The sequence below is a fragment of the Pteropus medius genome, unplaced genomic scaffold (assembly GCF_902729225.1).
Source record: "Pteropus medius unplaced genomic scaffold, Ma_sr-lr_union100, whole genome shotgun sequence".
Taxonomy (NCBI): domain Eukaryota; kingdom Metazoa; phylum Chordata; class Mammalia; order Chiroptera; family Pteropodidae; genus Pteropus; species Pteropus medius.
Window position 1 is genome coordinate 214,093 of NW_024340851.1, and position 23,999 is coordinate 238,091.

At 33.6% G+C, this 23,999-nt stretch overlaps 1 protein-coding gene and 1 non-coding gene across 14 annotated transcripts in view; both read right to left on the minus strand.

Annotated features, from left to right (window-relative positions):
• ATRX (ATRX chromatin remodeler) overlaps positions 1 to 23,999 on the minus strand; it is a 261,805-nt gene that overhangs the window by 140,426 nt on the left and 97,380 nt on the right. For all 13 annotated transcript variants that reach the window (XM_039849234.1, XM_039849215.1, XM_039849209.1 and 10 more), the window contains 3 exons: positions 19,333 to 19,466; positions 18,709 to 18,885; positions 13,171 to 13,264 (listed from right to left, as the gene is read on the minus strand). In XM_039849234.1, the coding sequence (XP_039705168.1) occupies positions 13,171 to 13,264; positions 18,709 to 18,885; positions 19,333 to 19,466 (405 nt within the window). The remainder of the gene's footprint in view (positions 1 to 13,170; positions 13,265 to 18,708; positions 18,886 to 19,332; positions 19,467 to 23,999) is intronic.
• On the minus strand, positions 1,730 to 1,848 carry LOC120592153 (5S ribosomal RNA). Its single transcript, XR_005650069.1, has one exon. It is a non-coding gene; the product is annotated as a 5S ribosomal RNA (ribosomal RNA).

Consider the following 23,999-nt stretch of genomic DNA (forward strand, 5'->3'; position numbering starts at 1 on the left):
GTCCATCCACGTTGTCACAAATGGCAGTATTTCATCTCTTCTTGTGGCTAAGTAATATTCCACTGTATATATGTACCACAGCTGCTTTAGCCAATCATCTATCGTGGACACTTTGGTTCTTTCCATATCCTGGCCACTGTGAATAATGCTGCAATGAACATCGGTGTGCAAATATCTTTTCGAATATGGGTTTTCAAGTCTTTGAAGTAAATTCCCAGTAGAGGGATTGCTGTATCAAATGGCAGATCAATTCTTACTTTTTTGAGGAAACTCCATACTGTTTTCCATAGTGGTTGTACCAATTTACAGTCTCAACAGTAGTGTATGACAGTTCCTTTTCCTCCACAACCTCTCCAACAATTGTTATGACTTCTACTGCGGATGATAGCCATTATAACAGGGGTGTGATGGTATCTCACTGTGGTTTTGATTTGCATTTCCCTAAAAGCTAGTGAAATTGAGCATCTTTTCATATGTCTGTTGGCCATTTGGATCTCCTCTTGGGAGAAGTGTCTGTTCAGGTCCTCTGCCTGTTTAATAGAATAGTTCATTTTTTCATTGTTCAGTTGTATGATTTCCTTATATATTTTGGATATTAGGCCCTTATTGAAGGTGTTGTTGGCAAATATATTTTCCCATTCAAATGGTTGCTTCTTTGCCTTGTTGATGGTTTCTTCTGCTGTGCAAAAGCTTTTTAGTTTTATATAGTCCCATTCACTTAGTTTCACTTTTACTTCCATTGCCTTTGAGGACACATTCATATATCCTCCCTAAGTCCAAGGTCCATGAGTTTTGTACCTATATTTTCTTCTAGGAAATTTATTGTTTCAAGTCTTATATTCAGGTCCTTAATCCATTTTGTGTTCATTTTGGTGTGTGGTGATAGACAGAATTCTAGTTTTACTCTTTTGCAAGTGGCTTACCAATTTTCCCAGGACCATTTATTGAAGAGACTTTCCCTTCTCCATTGTGTATTTTTGATTCCTTTGTCGAAAATTATTTACCCATATACACAGGAGTTTACTTCCAGCCTCTCAAATCTGTTCTATTGGTCTGTGTCTCTGTTTCTCTGCCAAAACAATGCTATTCTGATTATTGTAACATCGTAGTATAATTTAAAGTCAAATAGAGAGATACCACCAGGCTTGTTCTTTTTCGTCAGGATTACTTTGGCTATTCAGGGTCTTTTGTGCTTCCATACAAATCTGATTTTTTTTTCCATTTCTTTAAAAAATTCCATTGGGACTTTGATAGGGACTGCATTAAATCAGTATAATGCTTTAATCAATAAGGTCATTTTAACTATGTCGATTCGTCCAATCCATAAACACAGAATATCTTTCCATTTCTTTCTGTCTTCTTCAACTTCTTTTACAATGTTTTCAGTGTATAGGTCCTTCACATGCTTCATTAGGTTTATTCCTAGCAATTTTATTCTTTTTGTTTTAACTGCGAAATGGATTGATTTTTCATTTTTCTTAAAATTATAAATATTTGTACATTTATTTTGTATCCTGAAATTTTACTATCTTTTTATTATTTCTAGTAGTTTTTGCATAGTGTCTTTAGGGTTTTCTCTATAGAGAACAATGTCATCTGCAAAAAGTGACAATTTAACTTTTTATTTTTTTTTTTTTTTTTTTTTTTAATTTTTTAGGTGAGGCAATCTTTGACCTCACAGTCTGCAAGGACCTTGTCAGCTTACAATACTTATTTTTTTTATTTTTCACGTCTACAGCACCTGGTCTTCCTAGGTGGTCTCCCATCCAAGTACTAAACAGGCCCGACCCTGCTTAGCTTCCGAGATCAGTTGGAATCGGGCTTGTTCAGGGTAGCATGGCCGTAGACAATTTGACTTCTTTATTACCTATTTGGATGCCTTTTATTTCTTTCTCTTGCCTAATTGCACTCACTAGGAACTCCAATGTTATATTGAATAACAGTGGCGATAGTGGACAGCCTTGTCTTGTTCCTGATCTCAGAGGGAAGGTTTTTAGTTTTTCATCATTAAGTATAATGTTGGCTGAGGGTTTGTCATATATGGCCTTTATTATGTTGAGGTACTTTTTTTCCTTTTATACCGATTTTGTTAAGTATTTTGATCATAAATAGATGCTGTATCTTGTTGAAGGCTTTTCTGCATCTATTGATATCGTCACATGATTCTTATTTTTTAATTTGTTTACATGGTCTATCACGTTAATCAATTTGCATATCTGAACCATCCCTGTGCCCCTGGAGTGAAGTCCACTTGATCGTGGTGTATAATCTTTTTAATATGTTGCTGTATTCAGTTCACTAATATCTTAGGATTTTTGCATCTGTGTTCAAAAGAGATATTGGTCTGTAGTCTTCTTTTTTTGTGTTCTCTTTATGAAGTTTTGGTATCAGAGTAATATTGGCCTCATAAATTGTGTTGGGAAGTATTGCCTCCTCTTCGATTTTTTGGAAAAGTTTGAGGAGAATAGGTATTAAATCTTCTTGGAATGTTTGACAGAATTCACTGGTGAAGTCATCTGGTCCTGAACTTTTACTTTTTGGTAGGTTTTTGATGATTGGTTCAATTTCCATACTGCTGATCAGTCTATTTAGATCTTCCAGATCCTCTTGATTAAGTCTAGAAAAATACCTGATTAAGGTATTTTCCTAATTACTCGTCCATTTCTTCTAGGTTATTAAATTTGTTATTATATACTTTTTATACTATTCTTGTATGATCCTTTGTATTCCTGTGGTGTATGTCATAATTTCCCCTCTTTCATCCCTGATTTTGTTTGTGTCCTTTCTCTTTTTTCTTTAGTGAGTCTAGCCAGGGAGTTGTCAATTTTATTAACCTTCTCAAAGAACCAGCTCCTTGTTGTATTTCTTTTTTCTATTATTTTTTCGTTTTCAATTTCATTTATTTCTTCTCTAATTTTGATTATTTCTTTCCTTCTGTCGACTTTAGGCTTCATTTGTTCTTCCTTTTCTAGTTTTGAAGATGAAGCGTTAGGTTGTTTATTTGGGCTCGTTCTTGTTTTGGGGGATAGGCCTGTAATGATATGAACTTTGCTCTTATTACTGCTTTTGCTGTGTCCCAAAAGTGTTGGTATGTTGTGCTTTCATTGTTTCTATGTATCTCTTGATATTCTTTTTTATTCCTTCTATGACCCGGTCATACGTCCATAGCATGTTGTTTAATCTCCACGTATTTGTGGTTCTTCACACTTTCTTTTTATAGTTCATCTTCAGTATAAAAGCATTATGGTCAGAGAATATGGTTGGTATGATTTTAATCATCCTAAATTTGTTTTGTGTCCCAATATATGGCCTATCCTTAAAATATTCCATGTGCACTAGAGAAGCAGCTGTTTTGGGATGGAAGGCTCTGTAAATGTCAATTTGTCCAGTTTGTCTAATGTGTCATTTCAGCATGTTATTTCCTTATTGATTTTCTCTTTGGATGATCTGCCCATATCTGACAGTGGAGTATTTAGGTCCCATACTACGATAGTGTTTTGGTTTGTTTCTCCCTTTAGTTCTGTTAGTAATTGCTTTACATATTTCGGGGCTCCCTGATTGGGAGCATAGATATTAATAAGTGTTATGTCTTTTTGGTGCATGATTCCCTTTATCATTATGAAGAGTCCCTCAGTATCTTTCTTTACCTTTTTTATTTTGAAGTCTGTTTCATCTGATATTAGTCCTGCTACTCCCGCTTTCCTCTGAATGCCATTTGCTTAACATATCATTTTCCACTCTTTTGCTTTGAGTCTATATTTGTTTTTGGAACTGAGATGTGTCTCCTGGAAGCAGCATATGGTTCGGTTTTACTTTTTGATCCAATCTTCAACTCTGTGCCTTTTCATTGGTGAGCTCAGTCCATTTACATTTAGGATGATTACTGAAATATGAAGTTTTCTTTCTTTCTTTTTTTTTTGAGGTTTTCCTATAGCCATTTTATCTTTTGTTTTCTCATAGCATGGTTTCTCCATTGTTTCTTTGTCCTTTGCGTTTCTGTTATCTTAAATTGGTGGTGGTTTGTTGATTTTCCCTTTGTTCCATCTTGTTTGGTGCTATGTGTCTCAGTTCTGGATTTATGGAGTGTGGTTACCATTAAATTTATGTCAAGGAGAGTTATATAGAGAGAGTAGTCCATTTTCCTCTGTGTGCACCTTATTTCCTTTCCCCTTGTGAATTTGGATCTTTACTCCCTCTCCTTCCTATTTGTTGTTTCACATTATCACTATATATGCTGAACTTTCATTTCTACGTTGCAGTAGCTGTTATCTTCTTCTCTGTTTAGAGTGGGTATTTTTTTGCGAGGGGGGGGACTTTACCTATCATGTAATATTTAAGCTTTTCACATCCTGTTTTTAATAAAGTTGAGCCTTCCTGCTTCTGTCTTCTGTTAGTCTTCTTACTCATAGTTATGTAATTTATGTCCTTCTGTTACAGGTAGAATGACCCCTGTCAGTATTTCCTATAATGCAGACCTTGTGGTGGAAAATTCCCTCAGCTTTTGTATGTCTGCAAAGGTCTTTATTTCTTATTCATATCTAAAAGGTAGCTTTGCTGGATATATTATTCTTGGCTGGTAATTTATTTCTCTCAATAGTTTGAATATTTTGTTCCATTTCTTCTTTGCTTGTAAGGTTTGTACTGAGAAGTCTAATGGGTTTTCCTTTACAAGTTACTATTTTCTTTTCCTTGATGCCTTGAGAAGTCTTTGTCATTAATCTTTGACAATTTTAATGTAATGTGTCTTGGAGAAGGCCTTTTTGAGTTGAGATAATTGGGTGTTCTCTTTGCTTCTTGGATTTGAGATCCAACTCTTTCCATAGTTTTGGGAACGTCTCATCGACTATTTGAATAGGCTCTCTGTTGACCTCTTTCTCTTCTCCCTCTGGTATACCCATTATTCTTTTGTTGCTTTTCCTGATAATGTTAGATAGTTCTTTCCATTTCTTTCACTCTCAAGTCTCTTTCTTCCATCTGTGCCATTTCCAGGTTTATGTCTTCAATATCACTAATTCTTTCCTCTATCTGGTCAACTCTATTTTTAAGCTTGCTATTTCAATCTTCATCTCTTTTAATGAATTCTTCATCTCCAGAAGTACGATTTGGTTCTTTTTAGAGTTTCAATCTCCTTAGTAAAATATTCCTGTTGTTCACTGATTTTGTTTCTTAGCTCACTGAACTGTTTGTCAGAATTTTTCTTGCATCTCATTGAGTTTTCTCAAAAGTGCATTCTTGAATTCTGTCATTTATATCCCATATTTCTTTATCTTGAAGCCTATTTTCTGGAGATGTTTCACATTCTTTCTGAGGAGCCTTTTCACCTTATTTGTTCGTGGTGTTTGATGGACTATTTCTCTACCTGGGCATTAATGGCAATATACTCTTTTTTTAAAAAAAAATAAAATTTATTATATAGTGATCTCTCTTCAGCAGGTTGATAACAAGAGGTTTCTCTTTTGATATCCAATAGGTGGATCTGCTTTAAGGTTAAAAATGACCTTTATTCTCTGCGGGGCTGGGTGCCACCTCTGTGAACAGGCTGCCTTGGTCACTAGGCTCCACCCCCGTGGGATGTAATGGGTGATGGGGGTCCGAGCCTCTGAAAAAGCCATAAGTCCCAGTACAGCCCCAACAGTCTGATGCAATACTCTGCTACTTCCTTCCAATTCAGCCTGGCTGGGTGGGGGTGGAGTGGATTGGGAGAGGCCAAAGGTTTGTGTGGCTTTTTCCCTTCCGGTAACCCTGTCCCTCAGGTTTCAGCTGTCTTTCCTCTATATCATCACCCCTGTGTCTGGTACAGGCTGCAGTGTATGTTTCAGTACTGGTTGTAGAAATCGTCCTGGGGCTTGGTGCTTGCTCTGAGAAGGCACACCCTGAGATGGCAGAGGAAGAAGCCAGGCTCTGTGACTCAGTCTCCCGCCTGGCAATGGTGGTTGCTATGATAACTGTCACATCTCTGTACTCAGTCTCTGCCCTGCTGTCTGTCCTGATCACTGGGCTCCACTGTGTGGAATATGCTGATCACTCAGGCAGGATGGTTGAGAGTTTCAAAGAATCAAGAAACCATTGTGTAATTCTCCCCTCGCCCTCATTCTGCAGAGAACTCTGGCTGAGTATCACAGCTCCTTTATTCCTCTCTCCTAATCCATGTCCCTGACGCCCATGATTGGCCCATTTTCGGATGCTCTTGTGTGCAGATCTCTCAGATGTGCTTGTGTGCACAGTGGGAGTTATTTGTTGAATTATAGGTGTTCGACTCATTTTTATTTCAAGGGGAGCAATTAGGGAAAATCCCTCATGCTGCCATCTTTCTGACATCACTCTTACAAATATTTTTACAACAGTATTTAGGTATAAAATATTAAAAACCACCTAAACATATAAAACTAGAAGTCTACTCAAATAAAATTTCATATAGGTTATAAAGGAAAAGAGGATCAAATTCCTTGATGTAAGAGCTAGAAGTATAAAACTTGTTAAAGAAAACACAATCATAAATCTTTGTAAGCCTAAATTAGGCAATAAATTCGCAGAAATGACACCAAACACACAAGTAACCAAAGGAAAAAAAAAACAGATAAATTGGACTTCATCAAAATTAAAAACTCTTGTATATGAATGGATACTGTCAATGAAGTAAAAAAGATAATCCACAGAATGGGAGAAAATGTTTGCAAATCATACATCAGATATGGGTTTTGTATCCTGACTACCTAAAAGACTATTACAAATCAACAATAAAAAGACAATCCAATTAAAAATTGGAAAGAGAATTTTAACAGATGTTTCTCAAAAGAAGATATGCAAATTAACAGTAAGAACATGAAAAATGCTCAACATCATTAATCATCTGGGAGTAGAAAATCAAAATCAAGAGATGCCACCACACACCCACTAGGTTGGCTATAATCAAAAGAACAAAAATGATAAAAGTTGGTGAAAATGTAGAGAAATTTGAACCCTCGTGCATTGCTTGTGTGAATGTAAAATGATGAGCAACTATGGAAAACAACAGGGCAGTTACTTAGAAAGTTAAGGCATAATGCTACCACCATATGAACCAACAATTTCATTCGCAGGAATAATCCTATGAAATGAATATGAAAACACTATCATGTAAAAATTATACACAAATATTCATAGCAGCAATATTCATAATAGCTGGAAAGTGGAAACAACCCAAATGTCCATCAACAGATGACTAGAAAAACAAAATGTAGTATTATCCATACAATGGAATATTATTCACCCATTAAAAGTAATGAAATACCTGGTGACTTCAAGAAGATGACAGACTAGGAAGCTCCAGGCTTCTGTTCTCCCACACAAAAACAAAATAAACAACATATGACAAAAAGTAACTTTGTGAGAACTCAGAAACCACTTAAAAAACTGCAGCAACCACATGAACATGTAAATAAGAGTCACACTTAAAATGGTAGAAATTTCATAGCATTTCTGCTCACACTTGTCCTACCCCCTTCCCTGATCACTTCAACAAGGTCAGGAAGGAGCTGTCCAATTCCCAGCTGCTCCTGCAGGAATAAAGAAAAGAGCAGAACTCGTTTGCAACATTCTGACTTGTTTGGAGGCTGCCAGATGGACAGAATTCTACCTCTTCTAACTCAGAGAACATAAAAGCACATGAAAAGATGCTCAACATCACAACTATTTTCCATCTCTGAGGAAATACTGCTGCACGGAGATCCCAAAAGTCCATGGAGTACAGATTTAACAAAAACTTGTGCTATAGCACCATCTACTGGAAAACGAATAACAGACTTCTACTTATCAACCAAGTAGGAAATTGTTAAAAGCAAAACAGTACCTAGAAAAGAAGATTTCAGTATCTCAAATGCCCAGGAATAGAAATAACCAATCGAGTACCATGAATAATCAAGGTAACAAGGTTGCTCAGAATGGAAATGAATTCTCCAGAAAACAAACTAAAGACATGGAAAATGTAATTTAAATGAGAGAATTCAAGATTGCAGTTCTGAAAAAACCTCGATGAGGTACAAGAAAACTCAGAAAGGCAGTTAAATAAGCTCAGGAATAAAATTCACAAAGAAAAAAAAAGGTATACTTTACCAGAGAATGAAACTATAAAAAAGAACCAAAGAAATTCTGTAGCTGAATAACTCAATAAATGAGATGAAGAATGAATTAGCTCAGGAAACAGAGCAGAGCAGACAGAAGAGAGAATTAGTAACTCTGAAGTTACAAATCTAGAAATGACTCAGGTGGAAGAAGGGAGAGATTTGAGAGTTAAAAAATGAACAAACTCTGAAAACTATCTGACTCCATTAGAAAGAGCAACATAATAATGGACATCTCATTGAAGAAGAGAGGGAGAAGGGAACAGAGAATCTATTCAAAGAATTCATTGATGAGAACTTCCCAAACCTATGGCAAAGCTGGAACCTCGAATCCAAGAAGCTAACAGAATGAATTATATCTCAGTGCAAAAAGATCTTCTCCAAGATAATTATTTTAAAACTGTCAAAAGTTAATGACAACGAAAGATTTCTCAAGGCGGCCAAGCAAAAAAGACTAACCTATAAAGAAAACTCCATTAGATTATCATTAGATTTCTCAACAGAAACTTTAAAGCTAGGAGGGAGTGGAACCAAATACCCAAAATATTAAATGAGAGAAATCAATAGCCAAGAATAATATGTCTAGAAAAGTTATCCCTTAGATATGAAGGAGGAAAAAAGGCTTTACAGACAAGCAAAAGCTGAGGGAATTTAACACCACAAGACCTACATTACAAAGAAATGTTGAAAGGAGCTCTTCTACCTGAAACAAAAAGCAAAAGGATATGGAACTGTAAGTAGGCAAAGAGACAGAAGCAGGAAATTATAACTCTGTTTCACTATAGGATATTAAACACCTAATCATAACATAAAAGTTAAAGAGGATAAAAGCATTTTTTATAAAAAGCCTACACATTTGCAACATGGAAATTAATGCACAGCATAAAAAGAAATAATTTGTGACACTAAAAACATATAAAGGTAGATGGAAAGGACTGACCTCGCACAGGTAAATGGAGATAAGATGCAATCAGAAGAAGAAGGACTACTATAACATATTAACCTTTTTTTACGTAAGCTTAATGGTAACTACAAAACAATAATCTAGAACTGAGATATGGAACATAGAAAAGAGGAAATGGAGGGAACAAGTCATAAAAAAAAACACCTAACTAAAATAGCAGACATAAACGCAAAGGAAGAAAATCAATGGAGATAGAAAATAAGCAGAAAACAAAAGATAAAATGGCTATATTAAGTTCTCACATATCAATAATCATCCTAAATGTAAATGGATTGAACTCACCAATCAAAAGGCACAGAGCACAGGGATGGATTAAAAAGCAAGAAACTAACTATGTGTTGTCTGCAGTATGTGTTGTCTCAGCTCCACACACAAACATAGGCTCAAAGTGACGGAGTAGAAGATGATACTTCAAGCAAATGGTATCCAGAGAAAAGTGGGTACAGCAGACTTTAATCAGACAAAATAAATGTCAAGATAAAAAAGGTAACAAGGCAAAAATGGACATTTTATAGTGATAAAAGGATGATGCATCAAGAAGACATAACACTTATCAATATATATGCACCCAAACTGGGAGCATGAAACATATAAAGCAATTACTAAAAAACCTAATGGGAGAAACTGACAAAAATACAATTACAGTAGGGGACTTCAATACCCCACTAACAGCAATGAACAGAAAAGAAAGTCAATAAGGAAATACTGCCCTTAAAATACACATTAAATCAAATTCATATAATCAATATTCACGGAGCTTTTCATCCCAGAACACCAGAATATACATTCTTCTCTAGTGCACATGGAATATTCTCAAGGAAAGACCATATTTTGGGGCACAAAACTAACCCCAACAAATTTAAGAAGATTAAGCATATTCTCCAACCAAAATGCCTTGAATCTGGATATCAACTGAAAAAAGAAAGTGGGAAAAACCACAAATATGTGGAGATTAAACAACATGCTACTAAAGAATGAGTGGATCAAAGAAGAAATAAAAGATGAGATCAAAAGATACATAGAAACAAATGAGAATGACAATACAACATATCAATTTTTTGAGATATAGCAAAAGTGGTAATAAGAGGGAAGTTTAAATTACAGGCCTACCTCAAGAAACAAGAAAAATCTCAAACAAACAACTTAAAAATGTACCTTAAGAACTAGAAAAAAAAGTAGAAACAAAGCCCAAAGTCAACTGAAGAAAATAATCAAAATTAGAGCAAAATTAGAATACAGAACAAAAAAACAGGAAAAATAATGCAACGAAGAGCTGATTCTTTGAAAAGATGAATAAAATTGACCCACCTATGGCTAGACTAAGGAAACAAGAGAATAAGACTCAAATAAAATTAGGAAAGAGAAGTTACAATGAACACCATGGAAATACAAAGGTTTATACATAATACAATGAAAGGCTATACACCACCAAATTTGAAAACCTAGAAAAAATGGACAAATTCTTAGAAATATATAACCTTCCTGGACTGAAACATGAAGAACTGGAAAACCTAAATAGACTGATCAATAGTAAAGAAATTGAAAGTCATCAAAAACCGCCCCAAAAGTAAAAGTCCAGGATCAGATGGCTTCACTAGTGAATTCAACCAAACATCCAAAGAAGATTTAACCCTATCCTTCTCAAACTCTTCCAAAAAATTGAAGAAAGGGCAATACTTCCCAACTCGTTCAATGAGGCCAACATTACCACGATAAAACCCAGCAAGAACACAAAAAAAGAAAATTACAGAACAATGTACCTGATGAGTTTAGATGCAAAAATTCTAAACAAAACACTAACAAATCAAATACAACAATACATTCAAAATAATACTTCACTATCACTTAGGGTTCATTCCAGAGGTGCAAGAGTGGTTCAACATATGCAAATTAATCAATGTGATACACCACATAACAAAATAAAAATCATGTGATCATATCAATAGATGCAGAAAAAGCTTTGATGACACACAACATCCATTTATGATTAAAATACTCAGTAAAATCATTATACGAGGAAAATACCTCAACATAATAAGGCCATATATGACAAACCCTTAGTTAACAGCATACCCAATAGTAAAAAACTGAAAGCTTTTCCTCTAAGATCAGAAACAAGACAAAGATGGACCCTCTCATCACTGATTTTCAACATGGTAATAGAAGTAATAGCCAGAGCAACTAGTTGAGAGAAAGAAATAAAAAGCATCCAAACTGGAAATAAAGAAGTAAGATTCTCGCTATTTGCATATAACATTATCCTATATGTAGAATACCCTAAAGACTCCACCAAAAAACTTTTAGAAATAATTTTAAAAATACAGTAAAGTTTCAGGATATAAAATCAATGTACAAAAATTTGAAAAGCGGTCCTATACTCCAACGACAAATTTTCAAAAAAAAAACGAAAAAAAAAAATTCCATTTGCAATTGCAACCAAAAGAATAAAATACCTAAAAATAAACCTAACAAAGCATGTGAGGGATCTACATAATAAAAACTTTAAGGTATTATTAAAAGCAATTGAAGAAGATACAAAGAAATTAAAAACATATTCTGTGTTCACAGACTGGAAGAATCAACATAGTCAAAATGACCTTATTACCCAAAGTAATATACAGATTTAATGCAATTCCCATCAAAATCCCAATGGCATTTTTGAAAGAAATAGAACAAGAAATTACCAGATTTGTACAAAAGTACAAAAGACCCCAAATAACCAAAGCAATCCTAAGAAAAAATAATAAAGCTGGAGGTATCACACTCCTCAACTTCAAATTAAACTACATAAGTGACAATAATCAAAACAGCATGATATTGGCAGAAAAACACACACAGATGAATGGAATTTAACTGAGAGCCCAAAAATATACCCAAAAGTATATAGGCAACTAATTTTCAGAAAGGAGTCAAAAATGTACAACAGAGAAAGGAAAGACTCTTCAATATATGTTGTTGGGGAAATTAAGAAGCCACATGCAAAAGAATGCTATATGACAGCATATACAAAAATCAACTCAAAATAGATTAAAGACTTGAATATAAGACCTGAAACAATAAAATACAGTAAAGAAAACATAGATACTCAATTTATGGACCTTGGTCTCAGAGGGGATTTGACTGCTATTGGGTACAGGGTTTATTTCTGGGATGATGGAAATGTTCTGAAATTAGACAATGGTAGTAGTTGCACAACTTTGTGAATATTCTAAAAACCATTGTAGTCTACACTTTAAAATGTTGAATTTTGTGTCATGTAAATTCTATCGCAATTTCCAAAAATTATCATTGTATACTGCTGTTATTTTATATTTCCCTATAGTACATGTTAGTATACTCCAGGCATCACCTGGTAAGTACTAATCTAAAAACAAAGATTACAATTGTTTTAAAAATTACAAACATAGACATCTATGTAGACATACATATAAACACTCACAAATACAGATCTCCCACTTGATAAATTATAGAAGGATCATATTATTCTGGAAAAAATTTTTATAATTCTTAGAATGGTTAGTATTATTCTAAAATACTGTGCTAAGAAGGAAGCCAATTTTTAAATAATAATTTAGATCAGGAGCTATGTGTATTGAGAGAATACATCTTAATTACTATAATACCAGCAGCACTTCTTAAGACCAATAATTAGCATTCATGGAGAACTTACTATTGTCCAAGTAAGCACTATTATAAAACCCTTTACATGTGTCATCTCACTTAATGACCACAATAATCAATAAAATAAGTACCATTGTAATCCTCCATTTTACAGATGAGTATTCATACAAATAGAAAATAGTAAAGCCAGAAGTTGGATTGAAGTAGTTTTTCTACAATCTCTCATCTACTACACTACACCTTCCCACCATAAACCAAAAATTATTTAAATGTTTTTGCACATTGAAAGTCCACCTCATTTAGAACCCATAATTAAATCATTCATATATTTATATGTACTCTTTTTAAATTAATAATTTTAACAATTAGTTTCAAACCAAATATTAAATATTTTACTTTAGTAACAGCAACCTTTCTACAAATAACTTAAAGCATGGTTATTCAGATTAATTTCTAAAAGTTCTAAAAAATCAATATAATATTTACCTTGTTCTAGGTCGCTGTTCATCTTCAGATTCACTAACTTCTTCGCTAACTCCTGATTCCTGAAAATCAGAATCTTCAGAATCTTCACTGCTTACTTGAATAAAAAAATATATTAATTTGTTAAATACTCCCAATACAAATGCAATTCACTTAATTTGTCAATAACTTCACATCAAAAATTAGAGCATTATGAGAATATCTGTAACATATATTAATGGGTATTACATCATATAGATTAAATGAGTCAATGACTCAAATGGTATTTATTAAAAAAATTCAAAGGTATTCCAATTATGATTATAAAACTATGGCTCTACAATAAAATATAAGTATTAACTGTACATGAATTAACAAAATGAGTATTTTTCTGTCAATAAAATGTACCCATAATTACCAAAGGTAAATTAAGTAAAATAAAAAGAATTCTGGTTATTCAAAACAAGCAAAGCAGGCTGGCCATGATGAAGTAAGGCTGAATATAGACTCTCTATCATTTACGACAACTAAAAATATGGACAGAATACATAAAGAAATGACCTAAAGACTCCAAAAAGGAAATGATAGCAGGCAAATTAGAGACTGAAATCAAAACTTGAATAACGATTCCTATAAAACTGGGGCATTAAGGCTATGAGTGTAATTTCTTTTCCCTCCTTTCTTTCCTGGTTTAAGAGAAGAAGGCAGGCTGAATTCCAAAACTTTGCAGAGGGTGCTGACAGCAAAATTCCAGAATCCCATTTCTAGTCATAGCACTGAGAAGACGCTGGGCCTTACATTTCACAAGAATATAAGGGGAATTCCCGATTTTTTTCTCTCCAAAATTTTATTTTTCTGCACCAAAATTGCCACTATGACATAGGCATATAAAACTCCAGGAGAATACCCATCTTTCTGGTCAGAGGAAGCCAAGCAGGGAAAATACAAGATGAGCCTGGACTATCTTGTGGTGTCAGAAAGTATAGCAGTGTTCAAAATATGATGGGGTCACATGATTTAACTTGAAGGAGCTCCCAATAGCTAAACCTGAATAATTTGAACAAAAAAATGAACAACTGGATTATAACTTCCAGAATAAAATACCTATAGGACACGATTCAACTTGATTTAACTTGAAGGAGCTCCCAATAGCTAAACCTGGAAGAATCTGAGCAACTAAATGAACATCTGGATTATAACTAATAGAATAAAATATCTATAAGTAATGAAATAAATAAATAGAGGAAAACAGACAGCTCTTCCTTAAAATTACTAAATGTAGTAGGTAATGAAAGGAAAAGAAAATCACCACTAGACAAACATCACAGTAATAACTGATTCAGGGAAGATGGATGCTAAAATTAGCAGGCTTAAGTATGATGAGAATTACATAGTCTCAAAGTATTTCCTCACTCATGGTTATTAAATATGAAAAGAAAAATATTTACACTAGAAAAACCCAGCCGACACCAATTTAATTAAGTAATTAAGGTTAACATTACCAGTAGTAAGACATATTGTCATCATACATACCCTTGGTATGATACAATGAGAAGGATTTGATATCACTTTTATGGTATTCCTGTCAAAATGCATAATAACCTCAATCTAATCATGAGAAGATATTAGACAAATATCTATAAATGGACAGTCTAGAAACTAGAAACTAACTCTTCAAAAGAGTCAAGGTCACGAGAGAAAAGATGGGGGAACTGTCACAGATCGAATTAGATTAAGAAGATATTACAACTGAATGCAACTGTGGGCTCCTAATTGAATTCTGAAGCACAAAAAGGGTATTAGTGGGAAAAGAAACGATAACCAAATAAAATCTATAGTTTACTTCAGAGGTCAGAAAACATTTTATGGAAAAAGTCTGATGGCAAATATTTTCAACTTTGTAGGCTATATGGTCTCTGTTGCAACTATTCATCTTCACTCAACTTTGCTGTTATAAACACATGAAAGCAGTACCTGCGTAAGTAATGACTATATCAATATAACTATAAAAACAGGCAGAAGGTCAAATTTAGCCTACTGGTGTAGTTTGCCAACACCTGGTTTAGTTAATAGTATTGTATCAATCAATGTTAATTTCCTAGTTTTGATTATTGTACTATGTCATAAGTATAAGGTGTTAGAGAAGGTGGGTGAAAGGTATGTAGGAACTCTGTGCCATTTTTGCAACATGTCTGTAAATCTAAAATTATTTCAAAGTAAAATTTTTTTTAAAGAACTATCATGACGAGATTAAATACAAAGTTCTGTTCTATCTAAAAATTCATGGGAAAACATAAATACTTTAAAGAATTGCTCTGGGGGTAGAGGAAAATGAAGAATTATTCATATGATGAAAGAGTTCTGGAAATAGATAATGTTGATAGTTGCACAACAATGTGTAATACACTTAATGCCACTGAAATGTACATTTAAAAATGGTTAAAATAGTTATAATTTTGTTATGAATATTTTACCTCAACAGAAAAACAAAAAGCAATTTAAAAAACTGCTAGGCACCTGGGAATTGTGCGAAAACACGTGTCTACATGCATGGACACAAATTTTGTTAGGCATAATTTTAAGCCCAGTATTAAGTTTTCATCACATATTTTATTTTAAAATTTTCAAACTTACCAAATATTTGAAAGAACTTTTGAATGAATACCAGAATAAAATACCTATAGGACACGATTCAACTTGATTTAACTTGAAGGAGAAGTATCCCTTCTCCTAAATTCACTTATTAACAGTTTACCACATTTGCTTTATCTCTCTCTGTACATATACACACACTTTTTCGCACTGAACCATTTCAAATTAAGTACAGATATCATTACACTTTACCCTTAAGCATAAGGATACTGTCCTATATAACTAAAATATCATACTTAAGAAAAATAACATAAATTTAATATCATCTATTATAAAGGCAATAATTACATTTTTGAAATTTTCATCAAAATAACTTCTATAACTTTTCAAATTCAGGTGAAAATTAAAGCTCACATGCTGCACTTAATTAAAAAGTAAGCTATTCTATTTTTATTTCTCCTAGTATGCAAAATTTAGAAAATCATTCAATTTCAAATATAGTAACAATCAGTACAATCAGAATCCATATTAGAGACAAATACAATGGGATTTTAATTTATCCCCTCCTATATAAATAAACAAAATCCACTACGGTTATAAATTACCCACAGAAAAGAACAATAAAAACATAAGTCATAGAAAACCTGGGTTTTAATAAAGTATTTTGAATGTAATTGTGCCTACTAAAGGAATCTATATCCTAAGCTAAGCCTCAAAGACAAAATGAATATTTCTCCTTTTACTGAAGATCCATTGGATTATGTAACTTGCTAAATAGTTCAATTCCTTGATAGAATCTGAAAGACAAGCTTTTAGTCATGCTGTAAAGAAATGATAAACATTCACAAAACGATGTACCACTATTTATTAATATAAAATGTCCATGACATATAAAGTGTATGTATGTGGGGAGGTGGGGGTGAGGAACTTCCTCCTCCTCTTTAATGGGCAACTGCTGCTCAACAGACCTTTAAATGTTCAGGACTCCAAGGTTTTTTTTCTTTGTCCTCCATTTGCTCAACATTACAGCTCCACTGGGCAATCTCAACTATTTTTGTGGTATTAAAAATATACCATAACAACTTCAAAGACCCGACAATCATCCTAGACTTTTCTCTTTATAGCAGCTAATAAGGCCTAATGATTCCTGTATAATTCAAATCAACTCTCATCTCCAACAACCACCATTTGGCATCAACTACAGCCATATCCTCCAAACACATTCAAAGCCTTCAGTCTCACAGAATAACAGGCAACTAATCTGATCATATTACATCCTTGGTTAAAACCTTTCAATGGGAAAAATGAGTGGTTGTACTGAGGTTGTGATTCTTGAGTGACAGCAATGAACATCCTGTGCCTTTATCTAGATGCCATATGTGCTCATCAAGTTATTCACTTATGAAACACATACTTCTCTGTATGTATAGTATACCTTAAAAAAAATTTTTTTAAGTGGTAGCACTCTTCTGTAAATATACTAAAAAGAATTAGCTTACATATCTCAATAGTTATGATATAAAAAATAAAATTAAATACTTTTTAAAATTAAAAACATTAAAAAAAAACCTTTCAATGGCTCTCCAACCTATAGAGCCTTGTACTTCTCAGTCACTTCCAAAAATGCTTTCCTATTCCTAGTGGCAAAGAAGAGTTAATCAGCCCTCCAGGAGTTGGATAGTAAAATCTTCAGCATTTGGCCCTAAGAAGCAAAAAATTTTCTTTGAACTTTTTGTTAGCCAAAATTCTTAAGCAAATTTCACATTTAATTGCTCATTATACACATGATTACTTAATATAAAAATGCTCTTCTCCACCTCTCAAATAAAATGAACACACCAAAGAGATGTACCCATGAGTCCATAGCCAAGTACTCCAGTTTGAGAAATACAGGCTTACAAGGGTCTCCAGTATCTCCTCTGTCTTATTGGCCCAGCCTCATTTCCTGTTGCTCCTTTCCCTACTCTCTCCTATAGTCCAGCCCTACCATATTAATTGCACCCTCCACCATTTACCAAACATCATGCAGAGGCTTTTAAAATTTTTTCTCCCTGTTTTGCATTATAAATCTTCACAACACATCTACCTGCTCCCCATTTACAACTTGGTCTACTGGGTGAAACTCATCTTTATGAAGTCTTCTCTGGGGATAACCTCCCAAACCCCAAGAAGCTAAAGAAATCCTCCTTTGTGTCATGCTATACAGTACCTCTGTTATATAAGACATCTCTCATGGTGCTATAATTTCTTATATTAGTAGTATCAATAATTCTTATTAAACCAATAACTGCCAAACCTGGTTACTTACCAGAATCACATCAGAGACGCTTTTAAAACATATGAAGACCTAGGTCCCAGCACCACCGATTGTGCTATAATTGGCTTGGGGTGTAGCCCTGCCATAGGTATATTCTAAAAACTCCCAAGTGATCTGCATGCAAAGCCAAGGAGAAAACCACCATACAAGACAATGATCTTGTTATTATTCATTTTTGTATCGTCAATGTTTACCACGATGCTGGAAACATGTACGTACTCAATGCAGAAGGATTCAGATCTTTAATGTAATAAAAATTTAATCTGACTACATATAAGTTTTACACATAAGCTTCCATAAATTTACACAAACTAATTACGTCGTCTATCTTTCCTTAGGAAAGCATTATTCCTTCCTGCAGTTATAAGCAAGCCTATATTTTCTACATAGCCTTTATTTGTTGTCGTATTTATCTTTTTAATCTAAATGTGTGTGAGTACTAAAGCTTACAAATATTCGTGTGTCATCTCTCAAGTTTCCAGGTTATCTTCCCACTCTACAATTTTTATTTCACTCTCATGTAAGAGAACAACTGTTGCCAGTGTGCTAATATTTACTAGTTGGTCAACTGTTATAGCAGATATACTTAAATTTCATTACTATTAATTTATAAAACCAGTATGTTCCTTACATTCAAAATTAAAATATCTTACCCTTTCTTCTATTTCTGCTTTTGGCTTCTTTGTGCTCTTTAGGCTTCATCTTTTTTTCTTCTCCAGATTCTCCATCACTCATAGTCAGTTTGTGTCTCAAAAGCCTATGTCTGTATCTTGGCTTCTTAGATTCTTCAGAATCTGAATCTGATTCAGAATTGACTTGATTTTTTGCTTCTAAATGAAGAAAATAAATCAGTAACACTTTCAGCCTTTTTGCCTTTAAAATGTTTTGTAAAACTAATTTGTTAATAATTATCATGATTTATGGAAAAGATCAGAGCTGTGCACTTACCTGGGTATCATTGGTGATACCAGGCAATCTCATACATCAGACTTGATCTATTGCTATTGTTAAATATTGATTAAATATCATCAATATATATTTGTAGAATTTTTAAAAAGTAAAAAAATATTTGCTTTAAAAATCATGTTTATTGGCAGTAACTGACAAAACATATAGATTACCAGATACTCAAAAAGAACAAAGGTAATAAAGTTTTTAGCATTTTAATAAACTTTAAATGCATGTATTAAGAAATTTCATGATCAGATAGTCTTCAAAGACTAAACTGGTCAAATAATCAAATTATGGCATCCTATACTTTTCTTTAAGGAGCTCACCCTCAGCTCCTAGGTTTTCTTCATTGTGTTTTCCAGTTCTTTTTTTCCCTTCTTCTGGTTCATCATCTGAAGATCCATCCTCATCAGAAGAAAGATTGGCTTTAATTTCTTCTAATAGCATCTTCTTGGCAATTCTTGAGCGTAAAAAGACAATAAAAAACTATATATTTGGTGGTGAAGTGTAACAAATTAACAACAAACACAATTCTGTTTCAAAAGAGAGAGAAGCATGTCAATAGATTTTATATTGTAAATAAAAGACTACCAAAACTATGTCTTAACCTAAGCTACCAACTAAAACTTTTGAAAATGCTCTCAGCACTGATATTTTCCCAATTCTATGTAATTCTGCAATATGCTGAACAGTCTGAGGGACAGTTCTACTGTTTTGACCAATTGCAACTGCATGTTGGATAACTTTCCAATCCTATACTTGCTCTACTGCCATCATACAATAACTTCAATAACAGACAGGCCCACACGATAGTAAATTTACTTACTCAAATGGCATTCCAAGACAAGACTCCACATTAAAGGATTTATTCAACAGCAAAACATATTCTTAGAAAATCAGTATATAATAAACCACTTTAATACGAAACAGTGCCTCAAACTGGGGATAATATTTTTTGGCCCTTAAATTTCAATTTGCTTCTTAAATTCTTTTAACTAAATAAAAGCACACACTAAATACAGAAGTGCTATTAGTTACATACACCATAAAAGAACACAAATAACCTAAATGAGTTTTCACTTTCCAAAAAAGTAGACAGTGCAGTAGCCACACACTCATATAGAAATTTTTCAAGATGCTCCTCAAAGACCAACTTACTAATGAAAAATCAACTGCTAAAAGCATAAGTACTTCTTTCATTAATACCATCTTATGTTAAAATGTATTCCTAATAAATTTCCATGTTTACACTAAGGAAGACATCTTAAAATACAAAAGCAATCATGCAACTTTTGTTCAAGACAAGGTGTTTTGTAGTGTTGAGTGTCCTTTCAATACAAATTCATAAATCACAGTAACAAAGGAATGCCTAATAGAAAGGTACAAAAGGAAGGAGGCATGATTCTCAGTTTTCCATGAATTAACTTCTATAGGATAAACAGGTTCTCTGCAATCTGACTGATCCTCTAGCTCAGGCTAAAAATTGCAGCTAGAATTATGATCTTTTGTTATTTTTGGATTTGAAACTCCTCTTTATATTTCTTAACATGCGCTCACTCATATTTCAGTCAAGAATTCATTCATTCAATAGTAGGAGATGTTCATGTGTTAATGCCTTCTTAATTTTATTTGAAAAGTAGAACGTTCATTACTATTTATATTCAAAGATATATGGCAATGGCACCTAAACAGAGTGAAGCAAAAATAGGTAATCACTTCTACAAATGCTTATTATATGGCTTGTGGTGCTCCCCTCTCCCTTAACAGTGGGATCATAAATATTTAGATAACACAGAGTTACCAATGCTAAAAGAAACCACAGATTAGTTTGCATTTCTGAAGGTTTCTGATCTCATTTGCATTTCAATAAAGTGGAGATTAGATCACTTCAAGTTTAAATTTACTGCAGTCGAGTTACCAAAGTTGTTCTCGTGGTTTGCTGACTTGGATTGCACACAGATAACTTTTTAAAAATGGAGACTAACACAGAATTTCCAACTTTTCATTTTGCAAAGAAAAAAAATTTAAACCCAAATATTACTTACTTTCATCATTTCATAAAATAATATTACAACACACCCTCCACAAATTAGGAAACAGTTTCAGAATAAAAGGTGGTCTGTTAAATTTAATAAAAGCCTATTTCTGGAAAAATTCTCTAAATCATCTTTAATATATACCATACTACACTGTCATTTCCCATTGACAAAAACTTTTCTCAAACCCATTTAGGCAAAACCACTGTTATGAAATAATATGAAATAAATAATGCACGTGAGTATGTATGTGTGCGCACACAATGTAAAGTGTTGGATATTAAATTACAAATAGAAAAACATAGTTCACTTGCAGTTACAAGATCTTATATCACCATTTGGGTAGTGGTACAATAATAGACACAAAAATACAATTATTAATTTACTATAAAGGTTAGTAATTCAATCGCCTGATTTCAGTTCGTATTTAAAAGCTCAAAAAAGTCTTAAGTGCCATGTTACCTATAAAGACTCAATTTTTAATTGTAAGAAACTACATAATTTTTCTTATTTCAAACTCTAGACTCCTAAGAATATGTCTACTAAACAGGAGGTCAAAATATGTAAAACTACCTAATTCATACTCAAGTATTGAGTATTGATTGTCGTGAACTAAGAAATATGATATACATGAGATAAGATACAATTCTATATCGACTAATAAATCACATAATAAATCATGGGAAATGAAATGAGATCTGAAGAATTAAACTGAAGAATTAGACACACTGAAGAATTACACAATTTATCAACAACCTTCTGTAAGACCATAATATACAGAACAGTCACTTTAGAAGCAGAAAAGAAATTACAAACTTCAAAGAATGGTCATTTTTCTCCAAATTGATAGTTACATATAGAATTATAGAGACTCCCTATGCTTTACCTCACTAAGATGTTTCAGATTTGCCCTCCAACACCTTTTGTCCACAGGAAAACCTAACGTATAGTCATTTACACTAATTCGTGAAAAGGATAAAAAATCAATTTGCGTAAATTATAACTAATGGCTCAAGAATGTAATGTCAAAGGCCCATTGTATCATAAACCCAGCCTATCATATAACCTGTACCTCAAAGTTAGAACCTAATTAGAAGGATCTAAGGGCTGAGGCTGATCTTCAACTTCAGTTGTCAGCAAACATGTTGAGGTGTGATGTGTCCCATCTACAAAGCCTGCTGTGAGATGCTTTAAGGGAAACTCCACTACCTTAACTCTTGAGTCATGGGCCACAGAGACTTCAAGGACATCATCACTTGAGAACCAGCTGAGGCTGGCAAAGCATCATTTTGGAGGCCTCAGTTGGACCCGTGCTGGTATGCATGTGATGGATATATAGTTATGATCCCTAGTTGATTGTTCTGAAGTTTCCTTTCTTGAGGCTTTCCAGGACGTTTCTGAGAAAATCATCCAGACAACAAGGTACTGCCCCTGGAATCTCAATGCTCAATATTACATCTTGGGGCAGGTATAGCATCCAAAAGCAGTCACGACTCTATCAGAAGCATTACAGGCACAGGCTGTGCCACTCTGTGGCAGAAAACCCGGGAAGAGCCTGAAGTAATGGAGCCACTCCTCCATTCCTAAAAGGGAGGGAAGGAAGAGGAGGAGAAAGCAAAACAACATGGGAAGGAGGGTAAAAACCCACAAACAATGATCGGAACTGGTGCATGAGATAATAGAATCCCAAAACCAAACAAGCTAAGTCTTCTAAATCACATAATGAATACCAAGATAATGCCTTATTACACCTTCATCTACTGAAAGATAGCAAAAATAAGGAATGAGCCCAACAATGCAAGGACAAGCAATAAGAGTGTGTGTGTCTGTGTGAGGAAGTGTATGTCAAGTGGAGTAGTGTGTGTGATGTGAGAGAGAGAGAGGGAGGAGAGAGAGAAGCCGCCTTTAGTAATTCTGATCCTATCTAGAAAGGAAATGAGTAATGTCAAACAGGAAAATAAAATAAACCATCTCTTGCTGATAGGCAGATCCAAAATTCAAGGTCTCTTGAAGAGGGAGCTTTAGAGCAACAGCCATTAGAAAAGCAACTGTTAGAACTAGAAGAAGAGACCTTAAGAGTCCAATTCTGTCATTCTACAAATGAGGAAACAAGCATAGAGAGGGGAAATGATTTGGCCAAAGGAACAAAGCTAGTTAGTAGAAAAGCCAGAAGTAGCACCTAAGATTCTGAGTACCAATCTGTTATTAATTTTACTGTGTCAGTGCTATACTCTCTACTCATTCACTACCTCTGTCCTAATGAGTGCTTGGGCAAATATACTATAGTAACATTCCTAAAGTTTTCTGTATTTCACTGATTCCAATATATGTATTTAGAAATGAAAGAATTCAAGCTTTGATTTTGAAAGATTAAAAATAAAAAAGAGTCTTCTAAACATTAGTCCAGTATGCTCCATCTCTAAAGTGCACTGATAGGACATCTCAGATATATTCTCCATCTACTGTTTTATATTTTAAGAAGATCTGAAAACAAATTTGAAGAAAACTCCTAAATAAAAAATACATTTTTTGAAGGTCAAAATACTGTGAATCCTTATACAAAAGTGACAACTTTTTAACTGTGTTTTTATATTTTGTGCACAATATCATGAGGACAATTAGTTAAAAAAAAAAACCAGAATTCTGAATAAGACTACGAGATTAAATATATGCCCTTTAGAGATACAAAACAACTGTCTAAGTATATGTAGTGCTAAAAGATAACAATATATTTAATGAGTGATACATAAAACAATTCAAATGACCACAGCCAAAGAATGTAGAATATTTTTCATGAGAACAGGGTGGTGAACACATATCTATCTAATAGAGTAAGGCTTTTGTTTTATCAAATGTTATGTACTTCAGGATTAAGAATAAAAAATTAAAATTAAACACTTCATAGAATTACTATGGAATTCCTCATCTTCAAAATCTGTATTAGTACTTTTTTAACT